The following is a 17,619-nucleotide window of genomic DNA, read 5'->3' as shown; positions in this document are numbered from 1 at the left end:
GTCTTGGCAGCTTCCTCCTAGTGTTGAACCTGCAGCTGCCCAGAAGTCATGAACTAAGGTTTGGGAACCTCCACCTACATTTCAGAGGATATTGAAAATGCCTGGATGTCCAGTCAGAACTTTGCTGCAGGGGCAGAGCCCTCATGGAGACCTCTGCTAGGGCAGTGCAGTAGGGAAATGTGGGGTCCCCAGTGGGGCACTGCCTAGTGAAGCTGTGAGAAGAAGGCCACTATCCTCTAGACCCCAGAATGATGGATCCACTGAGAGCTCATGTTGGATGCACCTGGAAAAGTCACAGACACTCAACACCAGCCCATGAAAGTAACTGGGAGGAGGACTGTACCCTGCAAAACCCAAGGCTCTGGGAGCCCATCTCTTGCATCAGCATAAATTGAAAGGAGATTATTTCAGAGCTTTAAGATTTAATTATTGCCTTGTGAGATTTTGGACTTGCATGGGCCTGTAGTCCCTTTGTTTTGACCAACTTCTTTCATTTGGAATAGATGTATTTACCCAATGGCCATATCCTCATTGTATCTGGGAAGTAAATGACTTGCTTTTCATTTTACAGGCTCATAGGCAGAAGGGACTTCACTTGTCTCAGATGAGACTTTGGATTTGGACTTTTGGGTTAATGCTTGAATGAGTGAAGACTTTGGGGACCATTGGAAGGGCATGATTATGTTTTAAAATGTGAAGACATAAGATTTGGAAGGGGTGAGGGGTGGAATGACATGGTTTGGCTCTGTGTTCTCACCCAAATCCCATCTTGAATTATAATTCCCATAATCCCCATGTGTCCTAAGAGGGACCCACCAGTGGGAGGTAATTGAATCATGGGGGCAGTTACCCTCATGCCACTCTCATTATAGTGAGTGTGTTCTCATGACATCTGATAGTTTTATAAGGGTTTCTTGGCCACTTCACTCTGCACTTCTCCTTGCTGCTGCCATGTGAAGAAGGAAGTGTTTGCATCCCCTTCTACCATGATTGTAAGTTTCTTGAGGCCTACCCAGCCCTGAGTAACTGTGTCAATTAAACCTCTTTCATTTATAAATTACCCAGTCTTGGGCGGTTCTTTATAGCAGTGTGAGAATGAACTAATACAACCTCTTTCACAGTGAAGCATTATATTTAGAAATCTATGATATCCACTAGATTTTCAGAACCATATCATATATCTCATATATATGAGATTGCTCTAATTCTGTTAGGATACTGTAGGATATTAAAAGAAGACCTTTATATTTTTATAAAAAGGAATATGTTGATTAATTGATAAAATGAAAAATAAGATTTCATTTTTGTGAATTTATGCAATAAATGACTATGAAATGTACAGTTTGTTTGTCATTACTATTTAAAAATTTTTTATTTCTCCATGCTGAAAAAAGAGTAAGATTATAAATTGTAACAAAATTTTCCAGTCTTTAAAACTACTTTAGATCTTTAAAATTCAATGATTAAAATTTTGGAGTTTTAGTCTTTAGAAAAGACTAAATCTTGTGTATACTGTTATCAAAAAATCGGGGGAGGAAATTCTGGTCAAAATTTATTTTCAGTGTATTGTGTCTTAGAATATTTTTCTCCCAGCACAATTAATTCTATTGAGAAAATTACTTTTCTTTTTACTCTAGAATTTGAATAACGTAAGTTTATAGAGTGTAGTCTCTCTTCTAAGCACATTTTAATTGCCATTTTTGTTTTAATTTTATTATTTTAATATCAGGGGCTAAATAGAATTTATTTTTCAGAGGAACCTGCCACAAAATATGCTGTGTACTTTATTTCAAGGCTAACCAAATTCCATGGCTAGATTTATGCAAAGTCGACACTATGCTAGGCACCTAAGATTCTGAGGGACATACAGTCTAGTGGGAAGGCATACTGTAAGCAAATGATGTAATTACAACACAATGCAGTGGGCTAAATAATAGGAGAAGGAGCAACTATACTATAAGAGGCCAGAGGAAGGAGCTGATTAACTATTGCCTAAGGGACTCAGGAGAAACTTTACGAGGGAATTACATTAGCAAAGGATTTTGGAGAATAATGAGGAGTAGAAGCAGTTTTCCAGGTGGAAATAAAAGATACCTAGTGTTGCAGACAGGGAGTACAGCATACACAAATAATTGAAAAAAAGAATCGTCTTTAGAATTTTTGCTTTGTATGGAAAGCAATAAATGACAAAGCTGGTATGTGTGTTGCAGTCTTGTGAGGAGCACTAAATAACAAAGAATGAATTTCAAATTTGTATCCTACTGTAGTCCAAAGTTTCCCAGCTCTTTGTGATTCTAAGAGTTTTCTGCTATTGTCTTCTTAAAAATACAGATCTCCAGACCATTCTGTTGGAGCTTATTATTTGCTTAACACTTTAGAGAACCTAGATTTGAAATTATGTGATTTTGAAAGAGAGGGGAATCAATGTTTCATTTGCTTTATACAATAATTCATCAAAATGTATAGAAAGTTGAAATTCTGAAACTATTAAGCTGAAAGGCATAGAATCCAATGCAGGTGGTAAATGGCAAGGGTTTGAACTAAGCCACAGCTGGAAAAGTAGAAAATTGATCAGCTTTTGGAAGGTGGACCTGATTGGCATGCTGAATTATTGGTGAGAAAGAAAATGTAAACTATAACTCTGAGATTTTGAAATGGATACACTGCAAATTGATGAGGCTTTGTAGCTAAAATAGAAAATCAGAACACCAGGTTTGGAAAATCAGTGTAGGAATAGTGAGTTGGAGAACATTAATCTATGAATGATTATGCTAAATCAAACCCAAGAGGATGTCTGGATTTAACAGAAGTGTTCACTTCTGAAAAAGCTGAGTAGGAAATGTTCCTCAGTAGGCATTGTAATGAATGGTAAAGAAAAATAAGAGACTAATGCTTTTAAAGTCATGTCTGATTCAAAAGAAAAATCTTTCAACCATTTACTGCATATATTTTCCCATGGAGATAATTTTTAAAAGCTTTGGCTCACTTAGAAAAGAAATCCTGAGCCCTTTTTGTTATTACTTTAACTTGTCCAGTCTCTAAACCACAGAGATACCTCAGAGGTTCATTAGAAATTCCCAAATCTAGAAAGAGGAAGGTCCCAATAAAAACAAATGAACCAAACCAGATCCTTTAGGGGTTGAATTTTGAAGTTTTCACTTCCTGATTTTAAGGAAGGGTCATATTTTAATGGCAGAATAATGTAGATTTTAAAACACCATAGTTAAAACAAAGAATCCCTTCCATGTCTGTCGCTAGATCTGGCATACACATGTATCAAATGTAATTCTAACACAAATTGTGAATGATACAAGTCTCATCCCTAACCAACAGGGAGACATTTTCTGGGTAACATTTTTACTTTTCCGTTGTAATTTGTTTTTCTATTATTTTACTGAATGTAGTCAATGACTCAGGTTACTATGTGCAAAAATCTTCCTTCTGTACTTCAATTAGATGAAGAAACAATCTTTTAGAAAAAGTTCTTCTCTACTTCTCAGCTGAGGTTCAATTATTAACTTTTTTTTTTAAACTAAGTCTCACTCTGTTGCCCAGGCTGAAGTGTGGTAGTGCCATCTCGGCTCACTGTAACCTCCGCCTCCAGGGTTCAAGTGATTCTCCTGCCTCAGCCTCCCAAGTAGCTGGGATTAAAGGCACACACCACCACACCTGGCTAATTTTTGAATTTTATTAGAGATGGGGTTTTGCCCTGTTGGTTAAGCTGGTCTCGACCTCCTGACCTCATGATTTGCCCACCTCAGCCTCCCAAAGGGCTGGGATTAAGGCGTGAGCCACTGTGCCTGGCCAATTATTAACTATTAAAAGTGGTACTTTGGCCGGACGTGATGGCTCATGCCTGTAATGCTAGCACTTTGGGAGGTCGAGGCGAGGAGATCACTTGAGGTCAGGGATTCGAAACCAGCCTGGTCATGATGATGAAACCCCGTCTCTACTAAAAATACAAAAAATTAGCGGGGCATGGTGGCATGCTCCTGTAATCCCAGCTGCTCAGGAGGCTGAGGCAGGAGAATCACTTGAATCCCGGAGGTAGAGGTTGCAGTGAGCTAAGATTGTGCCACTGCACTCCAGCCTGGGAGACAGAGCAAGACTCTTGTTTCCAAAAAACAAACAGGGTACTTTGCATGTCTCCGTCATACATCTCAACTAGTCATTGCATGTTGCTATTTCAAGAGGCTGTCATTGCGGTGGCCTGGACTTAGGGAAGAAAACACTGTGAACAAGTCAACACTTGGTTTCCAGAAAGTTATGTCTTCTTAGAGGAGAAATTGAAAAATACTTTTTTTTTTTTTTTTTTTGAGACAGAGTTTTGCTCTTGTTTTCCAGGCTGGAGTGCAATGGCATGCAATCTCTGCTCACTTGCAACCTCCATCTCCCGGGTTCAAGTGATTCTCCTGCCTCAGCCTCCCTAGTAGTTGGGATTGGAGGTGCCCGGCACTATGCCCAGCTAATTTTTTTTTTGTATTTTTAGTAGAGTCGGGGTTTCGTCATGTTGGCCAGGCTGGTCTCGAACTCCTGATCACAAGTGATCCACCTGCCTCAGCCTCCCAAAGTGCTGGGATTACAGGTGCGAGCCGCTGAGCCTGGCCTGAAAAGCACTTCTATACCAGCTTTTATAAAACACATACTACTAGGTAACATAGGGTAAAAATATCTGTCTAGTCCTGTCATGACCAAAGAAGCATTTGAAAGAAGAATGGATTGAAAGCATCACGCATTTCCACTGTCACACAGTTAAGAGTTTCCTTAGTACTGGCGGTGTTTGGAAGTTTTCAACAATGCTGTGTAAGTCTGGAGGATGGTCAGCCGTGTGACTCAAAAGCCACCCCTCCTTCTTAGTCTTAACTATTTTTCTTCTTTATTTGCATTATTTTCTTTTCTTTTCTTTTCTTTTCTTTTTTGAGACAGAGTCTCGCTCTGTTGCCCAGACTGGAGTACAGTGCCGCGATCTCAGCTCACTGCAAACTCCGCCTCCCGGGTTCAGGTCAGCCTCCGAGTAGGTGGGACTGCAGGCGCCTGACACCACACCCCGCTAATTTTTTGTATTTTTTGTATTTTTTTTTTTTTTTTTTTTTTTTTTAGAGACGGGATTTCACCGTGTTAGCCAGGACGGTCTCGATCTCCTGACCTTGTGATCCGCCTGCCTTGGCCTCCCAAAGTGCTGGGATTACAGGCGTGAGCCACCGCGCCCGGTCTACTTGTATTCTTTTAAGAAATATTTCATTTAAAATATAATCAGTGCCACTTTACAAAGTATATATGTCTCCTTTCTTTATGATTTTACACAGGGAACGTCTGTCAGCTGTACTCAGAATAGCAAACGTTGAAGATCAAATATTAATATTCTTTCTCTCTCTTAACTACCAATACAACAAAAATGTATTTTACATACCAGACATCACTTTAAATTTTCTAAGCATTATTACCTTTATACTGTTGTAAATTTTCTTTTTACCAGTTTCTTCATTTGTTTTTCTACAAAACTATTTGCTAACTTGCAACAATGCCTGCACCAGTTTCTCGGCATCCTATTCTGTCATCAACTTCTTTCTCTTAATAAGGGAATCGTTTCAATAATCTATCAATTAGGGTGTATAACAGGCAGAAAATTAAAAATCCGAACGGGTACGCTGGCTCACTCCTGTAATCCTAGCACTTAGGGAGGCTGAGGTGGGTGGATCACCTGAGGTCAAGCATTCGAGACCAGCCTTGCCAACATGGCGAAACCCTGTCTCTACTAGAAATATGAAAATTAGCTGGGTGTGGTGGTACGCATCTGTAATCCCAGCTACTTGGGAGGCTGAAACAGTAGAGTCTCTTGCACCCGGGAGGTGGAGGTGCAGTGAGCCGAGATTGCGCCATTGAACTCCAGCCTGGGCAACAAGAGTGAAACTCCATCTAAAAAAAAAAAAAAGAAAAAGAAAAAAAAATCCTAGGCTATCAGATCGTTTACTGGCAATTGCGATTTTAGCATATATACCAGCATTTTTGCTACAAAATCCCTGAGCTTTCTCTTCCTTCTTAATTTCACCTGTAGCTCCCAGCATTTTTCCAGTCTTAAGGAAGTTGAAATTTTTTTTTCCATTTTGCTTAACCATTAACCCCCATTCTCTCAAATTGCAAATTTTAAATTTTTATTTAAAAAAGAAAATAAATCTGTCGTACAGTGTACATTGCAATATCATGATTTTTGTACAGAAAAATACTGATGTAAAGAATTTCTATGAATTTGCAAATTAGTAATTTGAACAAATCACTCTCTGATATCTGAAAATTAATGAAAAGCATAATTTGTATCACCGTTTCTCATTAATATTCTAAATTGTGTTACAGCACATAAAGAATCGATAAATTATACCTCAAAACATGAATTAAAAAGTGTTCTGGCCGGGCGCGGTGGCTCACGCCTGTAATCCCAGCACTTTGGGAGGCCGAGGCGGTCGGATCACAAGGTCAGGAGATCGAGACCACGGTGAAACCCCGTCTCTACTAAAAATACAAAAAATTAGCCGGGCACGGTTGTGGGCGCCTGTAGTCCCAGCTACTCGGGAGGCTGAGGCAGGAGAATGGCGTGAACCCGGGAGGCGGAGCTTGCAGTGAGCTGAGATCCGGCCACTGCACTCCAGCATGGGCGACAGAGCGAGACTCCGTCTCAAAAAATAAAAATAAAAAAAAAATAAAAATAAAAAATAAAAAGTGTTCTGGAAAACTTTTTAAAAGCATTGATACAGTGGAGTGCTCATAGAATTTGTCTCTTTCTCCATTATGTTTTATTATGCCCACACTATTTCTCAAGGGAAAGAAAAACAATTCCTATTAATTATTTATTAATATTAAAATATTGATGAGTATTACCTAAAAGTACCGGGCTTCCAGCTGGTGTACTGAGTTGAACTTTGCTGAAATGCAGCCAGCATAAGGGGCGTGTATTAAAAGAGCAGAACAAATGACTTAATAGGGGTCCAAAAGCAGCAATCAGAAAAGGTTCATTTAACATAGTGATGGCACAAGCTTCAAGCAATTGCCTCTACTTAAGTAAGTGTGGAATTACAAAAGGCTATTTATTACAGTCCAACAGAGTCCTGCAGCTTGCTCAAAGAGCTTTGAAGAAATTCAAGTTATAAAGTCCTGCTCAGTGCAGAAGCAGTAAAATTTGGACAGACCCCCAAAACAGCCTGCAAAGCTTTCATTAAAAAGTTAATACAATCCTCATCACAATTGTTCTTTCAAATGAATTATTTTCTCTCTTTTCTTTTTTTAAAGGAGAGATGCTGTACTTGGTTATTTTCAACACTTCTTTGAAAATGAATTTTAACCACGAGGAAAAAATGGAAGTTTCATGGTGGTATCAAATTAAATGTAGGACCTCATGTGTTCCAACATCAAGCTTCTTGAAATGCTCTTGAAACTGACATTAAATGTGACTCCATTAATGGACTTACTTCAGCAGAAAAATTACTAGGATTTCCTCATTGTAGGAAATGCAAAATTTGAGTCCAAAGACATTGGGGCTGCAATTTTTTTATTAGTGATTGGATAATGAATTGATTTTTCTAAGTATTGAAGTATGTAAAAATAGAATATTTTTTTTAAAATCCACGTCTATTTATTTGTAATTCAGCAATACATTTGTATATATTGAATATGTTTATGAAGCTTCAACTAAAATATAAGAAAAATAACTTACCTTTTGCTTAGAATCAACTTTAGAGAACAAATCACAGGGTTGTGGGGGTGAAACCAATTTAGGGACTAAAATAGAGGATTATTGAATAGATGAATTGACAATGAAAGGTAAATGATATTAATTTATATGAAAAGATACTAATTTCTAGTGGGAGCAAAATGTTAATAAGAAAATGAATTTACTTTTTCATCAGAAAAGCAACACCTACATTTTTTCCTTGGCAGAAGATTAAGTCAGGCAAAGTGTGGTCGTTCATGCCTGTAATCCTAGCACTTTGGGAGGCCTAGTGGGGAGAATCACTTGAGCCCAGGAGTTCAAGATCAGCCTGGGCAACGTGACAAAACTTTGTCTCTACAGATAATAAAAAAAATTAGCTGATTGTGGTGGCACAAGCCTGTAGTCTCAGCTACTTGGGAGGCTAAGCCAGAAGGATTGCTTTAGCCTGGGAGCGGGAGGCTGCAGTAAGCCAAGATCACATCACTACACTCTAGCCTGGGCAACAAGGGCAAAACCCTGTCTTAAAAAAAGAAAAAAATAAAACAAAAGATTAAGTCATCATTCCTAGGCCAATCCATGTTTCAATTAGAAGGAGTTCCTATGACCTCATAAGTAATACAACCCAGTGGATGGGAAATATCGCAGTAGCTTCTATTTTTTCGTGTACAGTTTTCTTGGAAGTGGCACAAGGCAACCGTAATGAAAGTTTCTATTATAGGTGAAGAATAAAAATGAAAAGTGTTTATAGATAGGAAAGTTTGAACGAGAGGTCGGATGCAAAAGTCATCATGTGATAATCATAGAAATGTCAACAAATTCGAAACTTCTGCTAACTTGTGGGAAATACAAATATATGAGGTTCTTACAGCCCTTGATTTGAGAAAAATCTATATAAAAATAAGTTATTTAACAATGAAAACAATTCAACAGTTAATGTATCTAAAGATTCCTGAGTTTTCGTTTGTTGTGTGTTTGTAGTTTATTTTGCTGCATTCCATTAAGACATTTCGATTGGTGAGTGAACCAAGATTGAGATTTGAAAGCAGAAGTACTTTGATGATAGGATGCATTTTTCCTTTTAATGGAAGGGCTTGAAGAAGGAAATCACTTAAAATATATTTAATCTTCAGTTAGAAATGAATTTGACCCTATGATATCTGATCCAAACAGATGGGGTTTTTATTCATATTCCATACTTTCGATAATGCTTAGCAAAACATAGCAAATATAGAATCACCATCAAATAAGACATTTCAAAACATGTCTAGGTAATTGTAAAACACATATAGCAGTCATTTCCTTGGTACCTCTCATTAAATACTTTTTTAAGAAATAAAAATGTAAAACAGAAGATTGTTGTTTCCTTTTCTTTGTAGTCAAGAGATGTTTGTCAGAAGTCAAGACCTACTGTAATATGTCCTAAATCATATCTATTTTACAATACACTAAATGTTATTATTACCTATGGATACCATGGGACTCCTTGTGCATAATGGATTCCAGTCCTCTTGCAGAGCTGCATATGAAAATGTTATCAATGAGCTGAAGAATCTGGCATTAATAACTTTGCAACATTATAACAAATAGGTAGTCCTGATGTTTTGTTCTTTTTTTAATATATCAAATATATTTCATTGCTTACATTATAGTAGCAGATTGAAAACATCTGCTCACTTGCCACTAGTCCACCAGCAGCAGAGAATCTCAGCTCATTTTCCCTAGGCCTGCATGTACCAGGGCTATAATCCAGCTGTTGAGCCTGGATATGGGGCCAGATTAATACTCAAGAGCCTTGGAAATGGAAATCGTGCTTTCTTGCCAAAAATTGGAATGATGATAGATTCCATTTGCATGTTCCCTTCTCTCTCTGTTCTTATTTGCCAGCCTTTCCAACCCATTAATTTGCTTCCTTCCACCTTCCCCTCCCATCTTCTCTTTACAGCTCCATCACCTGTCCTGACGATTAAGAAAGATCGGACCTCCAGAAATAGCATCTCTTTGTCCTGGCAAGAACCTGAACATCCTAATGGGATCATATTGGACTACGAGGTCAAATACTATGAAAAGGTGGGGAAACAATGTTTCAAGCTTGGGCTGTGTAGGAAAGAAGCTGTTTCCTCATGAGCTGTGCTCTTGGAAAGAAACCAGTGACATTGCTGGTAAATGGCAGAGCGCTGTTGAGAACTGTGGCCATGTGACCCCTTTGATTTATTGGTAGAGGAAGGTTTAGAAAGAATCTTGTTGAATACCCCATATTCTAGAGCAATAAGCAACATCAAAGATGCCACTGCCAACTTAATCCAGTTAGTTATGGCAATAGCATGACATTTGTATCCTTTTACACCAAGACCCCTCCTCTACCAACTATTTTATTGTGATTTCTTAGTCTATTTGTGAACTGTTTTTTTAGTTCATTACCTCAAGCATCATATCCTGACCTTCAAATTGACATGCATTTCATTCAATACAAATAGAAACATTGTGCTAGTGACAAAAATATTGTATTGTTTAACTGATGATGAAAAGCTTCTTGACCCTGTAGAAGGAAATTTAGAAGGTTGGGGTTGGATGGATAAATTTGCCTGACATAAAGTTGTGGCTTGGTAATGCAATTATTTAAAAAAAATAGGCACATGGTTATTTTTACCCCAAATTTAAAAATTATTAAAAAAGAGGTACGCAGTTATTTTGCCCTGAGTGGAGTGGTGAGTATTCCATCATTCTAAATGACTCATTTTTTTTTCTGTTTGTAAATCATAGTAAAGTTTAAAGGCAAGACGTGTTTAAACCTTAGCATCGCAGCTAGTTAGTTTCACAGCTACAAAGTGACGACTACATATTAGTGTATCTACTTCAGTTTATAAAGTGTGTTAAAGTGAATTAAATGCAAATTGTGCATTTATACAGCAGTTTATATTTACAGAGCAATTTCTGTGGACATTACTTAAGTTTGAGCTGTATAACAACCTTATGGAAGTAGAAAAGTAAGTTGTTTAACAATTAAGAATACTGAGATTGACGTTATATGGATTTCCGACGGCCTCACTGCTAATAAATATTAGATCTCTGTTTTGGATCGTGGCAGCCATGAGTCCTCCTTTAGTATGTTTTCCCCTATATCAGGTACCTTTGTCTACATGAGAATACATCCTGATGAGAATTATTGGCATAATCAACTGTGCAAAAATGCATAATGTAAAAACATTGTTTTGCATTATGTAGTTATTTCCTTGCTTGAAGTTAATGTATTTCTCTAGTATAATGTCGTTTTTTTCGTAGTCTGTAAGAGAGACTAGAGTATGTCTTTTTCATTAAAAGAAATTGATGCCAAATAAACTTTATTGTTCCAAAATTGTAGTAGAAATAAGTTTTCTCTTAACTTTGAGTCCTCTACTGTGGTAAAATCAAATGCTCATATGATTGTGATCTATTTTCAGAAGTATGACAAGATAGAATGGGGAAATATAATAATTCATGTTCATAAATGATGCCACAAAATTTTTAAAAATCAGTTGTATGCCACAGTTCAAACTACATTTCAGAACTGGGAGAAGAATGTTAGGTAACATTTAGATCTATGAGATTAAAATCAAATTTTAATTGTATACATCCGTACCTTTCACAAACATGAAAAGTGTTCTGCCTTATTTCAAACTCCTTCAACAAACACAACAAGCAGCACTACTTTTTTTTTTTTTTTTTTTTTTTTTTTGAGGCGGAATTTCACTCTTGTTGCCCTGGTTGAAATGTGATGGCAAAATCTCAACTCACCACAACCTCCGCCTCCCAGGTTCAAGCGATTCTCCTGCCTCAGCCTCCCAAGTAGCTGGGATTACAGGCATGTGCCAACATGCCCCACTAATTTTGTATTTTTAGTAGAGATGAGGTTTCTCCATGTTGGTCAAGCTAGTCTCAAACTCCTGACCTCAGGTGATCTGCCCACCTTGGCTTCCCAAAGTGCTGGGATTACAGGCGTGAGCCACCACCCCTGGAAATTACTTTGAAACAATATTAACCAATGCAGGAAAAAATGGTTGAATCTATTGATTATTCCCTAAGTATTTTTGATACATACATACCTGTAATATTATTTAAAATATATTCCTATAAATACATATTTGCATCATATATACCTAAATTTAAAAATTAATTCCAAATATTTATAGTATGCTTGGTAATACTGAGAAAGTGTCTCTAGTATTTAAACTCCACAAGGTCTAGCTTTCTTGATTGGTTATTCCGCTGATGGTGATGAACACTATATGTAATGTATGCTGTGTTTTCTGTACTACTCAATCTCATCTTGGTTGAGGATATACAGTGTTTCGTATTACCTACTCTACGTCCTACCCTAGGTGCAGGGACATTGTACCATTGCTTGAAATCAGGTTCCCCATAGGAGCTCTGTGCATAATAATATATGTGAAAGAAAAAACGTAATTCTGGATAAATTCAATATTTGTAAACGAGACTTGACACAAAGAGACCACTAAAATGTGGTGTGGTGTGAATCTAATGTACAATGTGAATCTCCTAGAGATCCTTTTTGAGAAATATTTCTAGCCTTTGATCTGGAGATTTTTGCCTCTACCAAACCATAGTGACTTAGATTAAATACAGCACAAATACAGTTATGCTAAAAATAATGTAGAGCTACATATAAAACCTTGACTTTTTATGTTTAATATTTTAAGGTTGATAAAAAAATATTCTACTCCAGAATCAATAGAGCATTCCTATTAGGTTTCATTCAAAGGGATATTTTCTTCTTTGTAAGTTTGTAATTGGAATTAGATTTAAGTTTTCTCTCAGCCTTGACTTTGAAGAGAACATATCTTTCCTCACATATTTACTGATTAGTTAGAATAAAGCTAAATTTTTCCTGCTTTATATGCAGGGCAGAAATAATAATATTCAAATTAGGAAATTCTGTAAATATTTTTTTCTTTTAGAAATGCCTATGTTGGGCCAGGCATGGTGGTTCACGCCTGTTATCCCAGCACTTTGGGCAGCTGAGGCGGGCGGATCACCTGAGGTCAGGAGTTCAAGACCGGCCTGGCCAACATGGCGAAACCTCATCTCTACTAAAAATACAAAGATTAGCTGGGAGTGATGGCATGCACCTGTAGTCTCAGCTACTCGGGAAGCTGAGGCAGGAGAATCTCTTGAACTTGGGAGGCAGAGGTTTCAGTGAGCTGAGATCACGCCACTGCACTCCAGCCTGGCGACAGAGCAAGACTTTGTCTCTCTCTCTCTCTCTCTCTCTCTCTCACACACACACACACACACACACACACCCCAAGCCTATGTTGCCTTTGGAGAATAAAATAATTGCAATAATCGATATGACTTTTTAAATCCATCCCATGATCTGTGTTAAAATATAAAAGAATCAGGTTTGAGTGGTTCACTGTTTATCGTTTTATAGCATTATGAAGATTTGATTTTAACATGATTTTTTTTCTGACCTCAAAGCAGGAACAAGAGACAAGTTATACCATTCTGAGGGCAAGAGGCACAAATGTTACCATCAGTAGCCTCAAGCCTGACACTACATATGTATTCCAAATCCGAGCCCGAACAGCTGCTGGATATGGGACGAACAGCCGCAAGTTTGAGTTCGAAACTAGTCCAGACTGTATGTATTATTTCAATGTAGTCTAGAGGAGGGGGCAGGGGGGTCTTGCAAAAGATGTCTGATCATTTATTCTCACTGTCTCTAAGTTTTAACCAAATGTGATACATTTAAGGTATATTGCTTGGGACATTGCAATTTGCAGAGCCCTGTGTCTGTATACAGTATTTGTGTTTGTGTGGGTGTACATTTTGTGTTTCCTTTTTTCCTGCATATTCTAATGCCTGAAATGCTTCTGTTTTGTTGTTAGGCATAAATTGCTTTTGAGGAACATTATTTAATATATTAATGCACTTCCAGTTCCTGTCATTTCGGATATTCCAGGTTCATTGCATGATTCAATGAGCTACAAAAAAGAAACTTGCTGATCCATGAGAATCTTAATTTTATTTTAATCCTTAACACATTCAACAGCATATCACAGAGAGAATAAGGATTTTCTAAAATGTGTTTTATCACTTCTTTCACATTCACAAGTAATTTGAATAGCCTGTTCCTTTAACCCCAAATTTGGCTAAAATTGGCCTAAAACTGGCAAACATTTTCCCAGTAACTTTTCTTTTTTTCAAATGAATTTTCTTCATACTTAAAGAGCCCTTTGCTAAAATACAGTTTTCAAAAAGGTAAAATTATGTCTATGGCACTAATATAAAATGAGTGCAAGTTAATGATTTTACTTAACTCATTAATTAATGAGCAGATTAGCAAGAGATTTAAACCTGTTCTAAGAAAAACTTGAACAGATACATAATTATGTGTATGTGTTTGTGTGTGTGTGTGTGTGTGTGTGTGTGTTTAGGCAATCATAATATGTTAAAATGTGCTAATATGTCCCAAACTGGTTAATATCCAATGAGGGTAATAAATGTAATGATCGAGGTCATCTTTCTTACAGGGCACAAACCAGTTGTCTTTCTAGCAAATAAGTGTTATTTCAATTGTTAAAGGAAAAAGGATATATATCACTATCAGTTTTCTACAACTTAAATTCACTCTTGTAAAATAGCCTAGAAAGATGAGCAAAGATGCACACCCTTTAGAAATAGATTACCCAGGAACGGTCTGACAGTGCTCAACACTCTGCTGAAAGAAACGTAATAATCTTCTGACCATTCCCATTTCCCATTCTTCCCTGACATCTGTATTTCCCATTTTCTAGATAGTTTGTTCCTGACAAAAAATCTCATTGTTATTGGTATATTTTTGTGTTCAAATTTGATACTGGATAAAAACTTTCAGGACTGGCCTAAAAATATAAAAATCATTCTAGTTATATAGTATTTACTCCATCAGGTTTACTCATGTTAGAGTACCTATTTTATGGCGCACTTTCTGTCAGACAATTAGAAATGCTGCTTACAATAAGGAGCTGTAAATTCCACCAGGTATTGAGATGCTAATGTTTTTAGAAATCATCCGCTTACAGCTGAACCATGACAATTCTACTCAAAGGAGACCTGCCATCCTCAAATACATAAATCTATTCCTAAAGACCTCTTTTAATCCTCACAATAAAATGTGTGTGGAGAAATCACCCTCAGAGGATATTAGAAACAAAACATGAAATATGATGGAAATACAAGTGCCAACAAGGCTTAAAACAAATTAAAAACTTAGATGGCTCAATAATAAAATGTAAGTGTAACTTAACATTAGTAACATTAGTACTTCTAAGACTTTTTGCAAATGTTAAGTGGTACAAAGAAAGTTTCTCCTTTTGAAATGATTACAGATTAACTTTTCTCAAAATCTTTTTTTTTTTTTTTTGAGACAAAGTCCTGCTCTGTTGCCCAGGCTGGAGTGCAATGGCATGATCTCAGCTCACTGCAACCTCTGCCTCTTGGATTGAAGCAATTCTCCTGTCTAATTTTTTTGTATTTTTAGTAGAGATGGGGTTTCACCATATTGGTCAGGCTGGTCTCGAACTCCTGACCTCAGCGTGATCCACCCACCTCGGCCTTCCAAAGTGCTGGGACTTAAATGAATCTTTGAAATAACAGCAATAACAAAATCTATATTTGATTTATCAAGAGAGATCGGAAATCATAGAAGTAGTAAAAGCAAATATTTATTGTGTCCTGTGGTAGAAATCAACATATTATGAGGTGAATGCTCAGATCACTATTAGATAAACATTTTTTATGCATATTTGGGAACATCCCTCTAATCTTACATGCTCTTAATTAACACTTAACCCTCTCTGATAAGTAAATTTGCAAAAACAATATATTTTAACATTCTAATATAATTCCAGATTTACCACAGATATTGCTGTGGTAGCATTTATGAAATATGATGGAATATTTCTTGAGGTTTAGGAAATATCTCATTTGAAAACTGCAGGGCCATAGGATTTTTGCCAAGTAAGTTTTGTTTGTTTTTTTTTTTTTTTTTGAGACGGAGTCTCGCTCTGTCACCCAGGCTGGAGTGCAGTGGCCGGATCTCAGCTCACTGCAAGCTCCGCCTCCCGGGTTTACACCATTCTCCTGCCTCAGCCTCCCGAGTAGCTGGGACTACAGGTGCCCGCCACCTCGCCCGACTGGTTTTTTGTATTTTTTAGTAGAGACAGGGTTTCAACGGGTTAGCCAGGATGGTCTCGATCTCCTGACCTCGTGATCCGCCCGTCTCGGCCTCCCAAAGTGCTGGGATTACAGGCTTGAGCCACCGCGCCCGGCCGCCAAGTAAGTTTTGTATTAGCAATTCTTCCATTGATTGAAAGAGAGAAGAGGAAAAAAAGGTGGAAAAAATGAGTTTTTTTCCCCCTCCTCATTTATTTAAAAACTGTGAGTTACACATTTTAATTTTTTTTTACAAAAGTAAATTTACTTTTGCTATTTCACCATAATGTTTTAAATAAATTTGAGAAATTTTATTGAAATAAATAAATTTAAATAAAAATGTAATTTTTAAATAAATTTGAAATAAAAATAAGAAAAAAATGCCTTTTGTCTTAAGAGGTAAAAGAAAATTTTTTTTTTGTCTCACTCTATTGTTTTTTTAAAATCAAAATGACATATTCCTAAATACTCTAAGTGTTTAATAAGAATCTTATTTGTTATATGTTGATTTTTTTAAAAAAATAGACATAAGACTTATGTTTGTATTTAACAGTTTGCTTTTTCCCTCTAGTTTTAATTTTTTATTTTATTTATGTATTTATTTATTCTTTTTGAGACTGAGTCTTGCTCTGTCGCCCAGGCGAGAGTGCAGTGGTGAGATCTCAGCTTACTACAAAATCTGCCTCCCGGGTTCAAGAGATTCTGTAGCTGGGATTCAGGTGTGTGCCACAACACCAGCAAATTTTGATAGTTTTAGTAGAAACGGGGTTTCACCATGTTGGCCAGGCTGATCTTGAACTCCTGACCTCAAGTAATCCAACTGCCTCAGCCTCCAAAAGTGCTGGGATTACAGGCGTGAGGCACAGCGCCTGGCCAGTTTTAATTTTTTAATTACATAATGTCTCATTCATGACATGTATGCATATGTTTTGGTAGAACACAATGTATTTTGAGCTGGAATTTAGATAACATTTTCTGAACTTTGTAAGGAAGAGATGGAGACAGAGTAGAGCACATATATTTTTCTAAGTGCTTTAAAATATCTTATTTTTAGATGTCAGTACTTTATATTTATTATCATCTTCATTTTACAGATGAGGAAACTGAGGCAAAGAGAGGTTAAGGAAGTTTTCCAAAGTCACACAATTGGCAAGGGATATGCCGATTCCAGAATCCTTGTTTCTACATGACAGTATATAAAGCAGTATGATAAACATTTCATTTGATTCTGTTCTATAAGCTATTCAGATACTATTATATCATTTTATACATGATCTAAGATACACATTTTATGTGTTTTTTTCTGAGTTTGCATATCTAGTCAGTGGAGCAACAAACCTAGAATCTCCAGGTTTTGAAGTCTTGAATCAGTGCAATTACTGCACATGAAGAAGAAAAATACTGAACTAAGACCCATGGAAAGCTTGGAGTATAAAAGAGTAAAAGGATTTTCCTAGCATGAAGTTAGCTTCCACCAATACGAGAAGTACAGACATTAAGGCATGTTTGGAAGAGCAGATAGTCCAACTCTTTGGAAACCCTCAGTGGGGAAAAACCAAAGCTGTGGTGTGTGCTTCGTGCACAAGAAAACCAGGGACAAAGTGAGAGTTAAGAGCAAACACATTAGAGCAGATGAGCATTATTACAGTGAGCTTCACAAGTCATTTCAAGTCTGCATGTCTCGGTTTTGCTATCTGGAAATTGGGAAGCATCATGAGATTTTA

General features: G+C 37.0%; 1 protein-coding gene across 4 annotated transcripts in view; it reads left to right on the top strand.

Moving 5' to 3' along the window:
* EPHA3 (EPH receptor A3) overlaps window positions 1–17,619 on the top strand; it is a 357,743-nt gene that overhangs the window by 267,463 nt on the left and 72,661 nt on the right. For 2 of the 4 annotated variants that reach the window (XM_015129202.3, XM_077994063.1), the window contains exons 6-7: window positions 9,645–9,769; window positions 13,181–13,340. In XM_015129202.3, the coding sequence (XP_014984688.1) occupies window positions 9,645–9,769; window positions 13,181–13,340 (285 nt within the window). Of the gene's footprint in view, window positions 1–9,644; window positions 9,770–13,177; window positions 13,341–17,619 lie in introns of all 4 variants that reach the window. The other 2 variants (XM_001083136.3, XM_028844710.2) reach the window with 1 other exon arrangement.

Source organism: Macaca mulatta, chromosome 2 (genome assembly GCF_049350105.2).
Source record: "Macaca mulatta isolate MMU2019108-1 chromosome 2, T2T-MMU8v2.0, whole genome shotgun sequence".
NCBI classification, from domain to species: Eukaryota; Metazoa; Chordata; class Mammalia; order Primates; family Cercopithecidae; genus Macaca; species Macaca mulatta.
The sequence above is the reverse complement of the archived record's forward strand: the minus strand, read 5'-3'. Positions and strand labels throughout refer to the sequence as shown.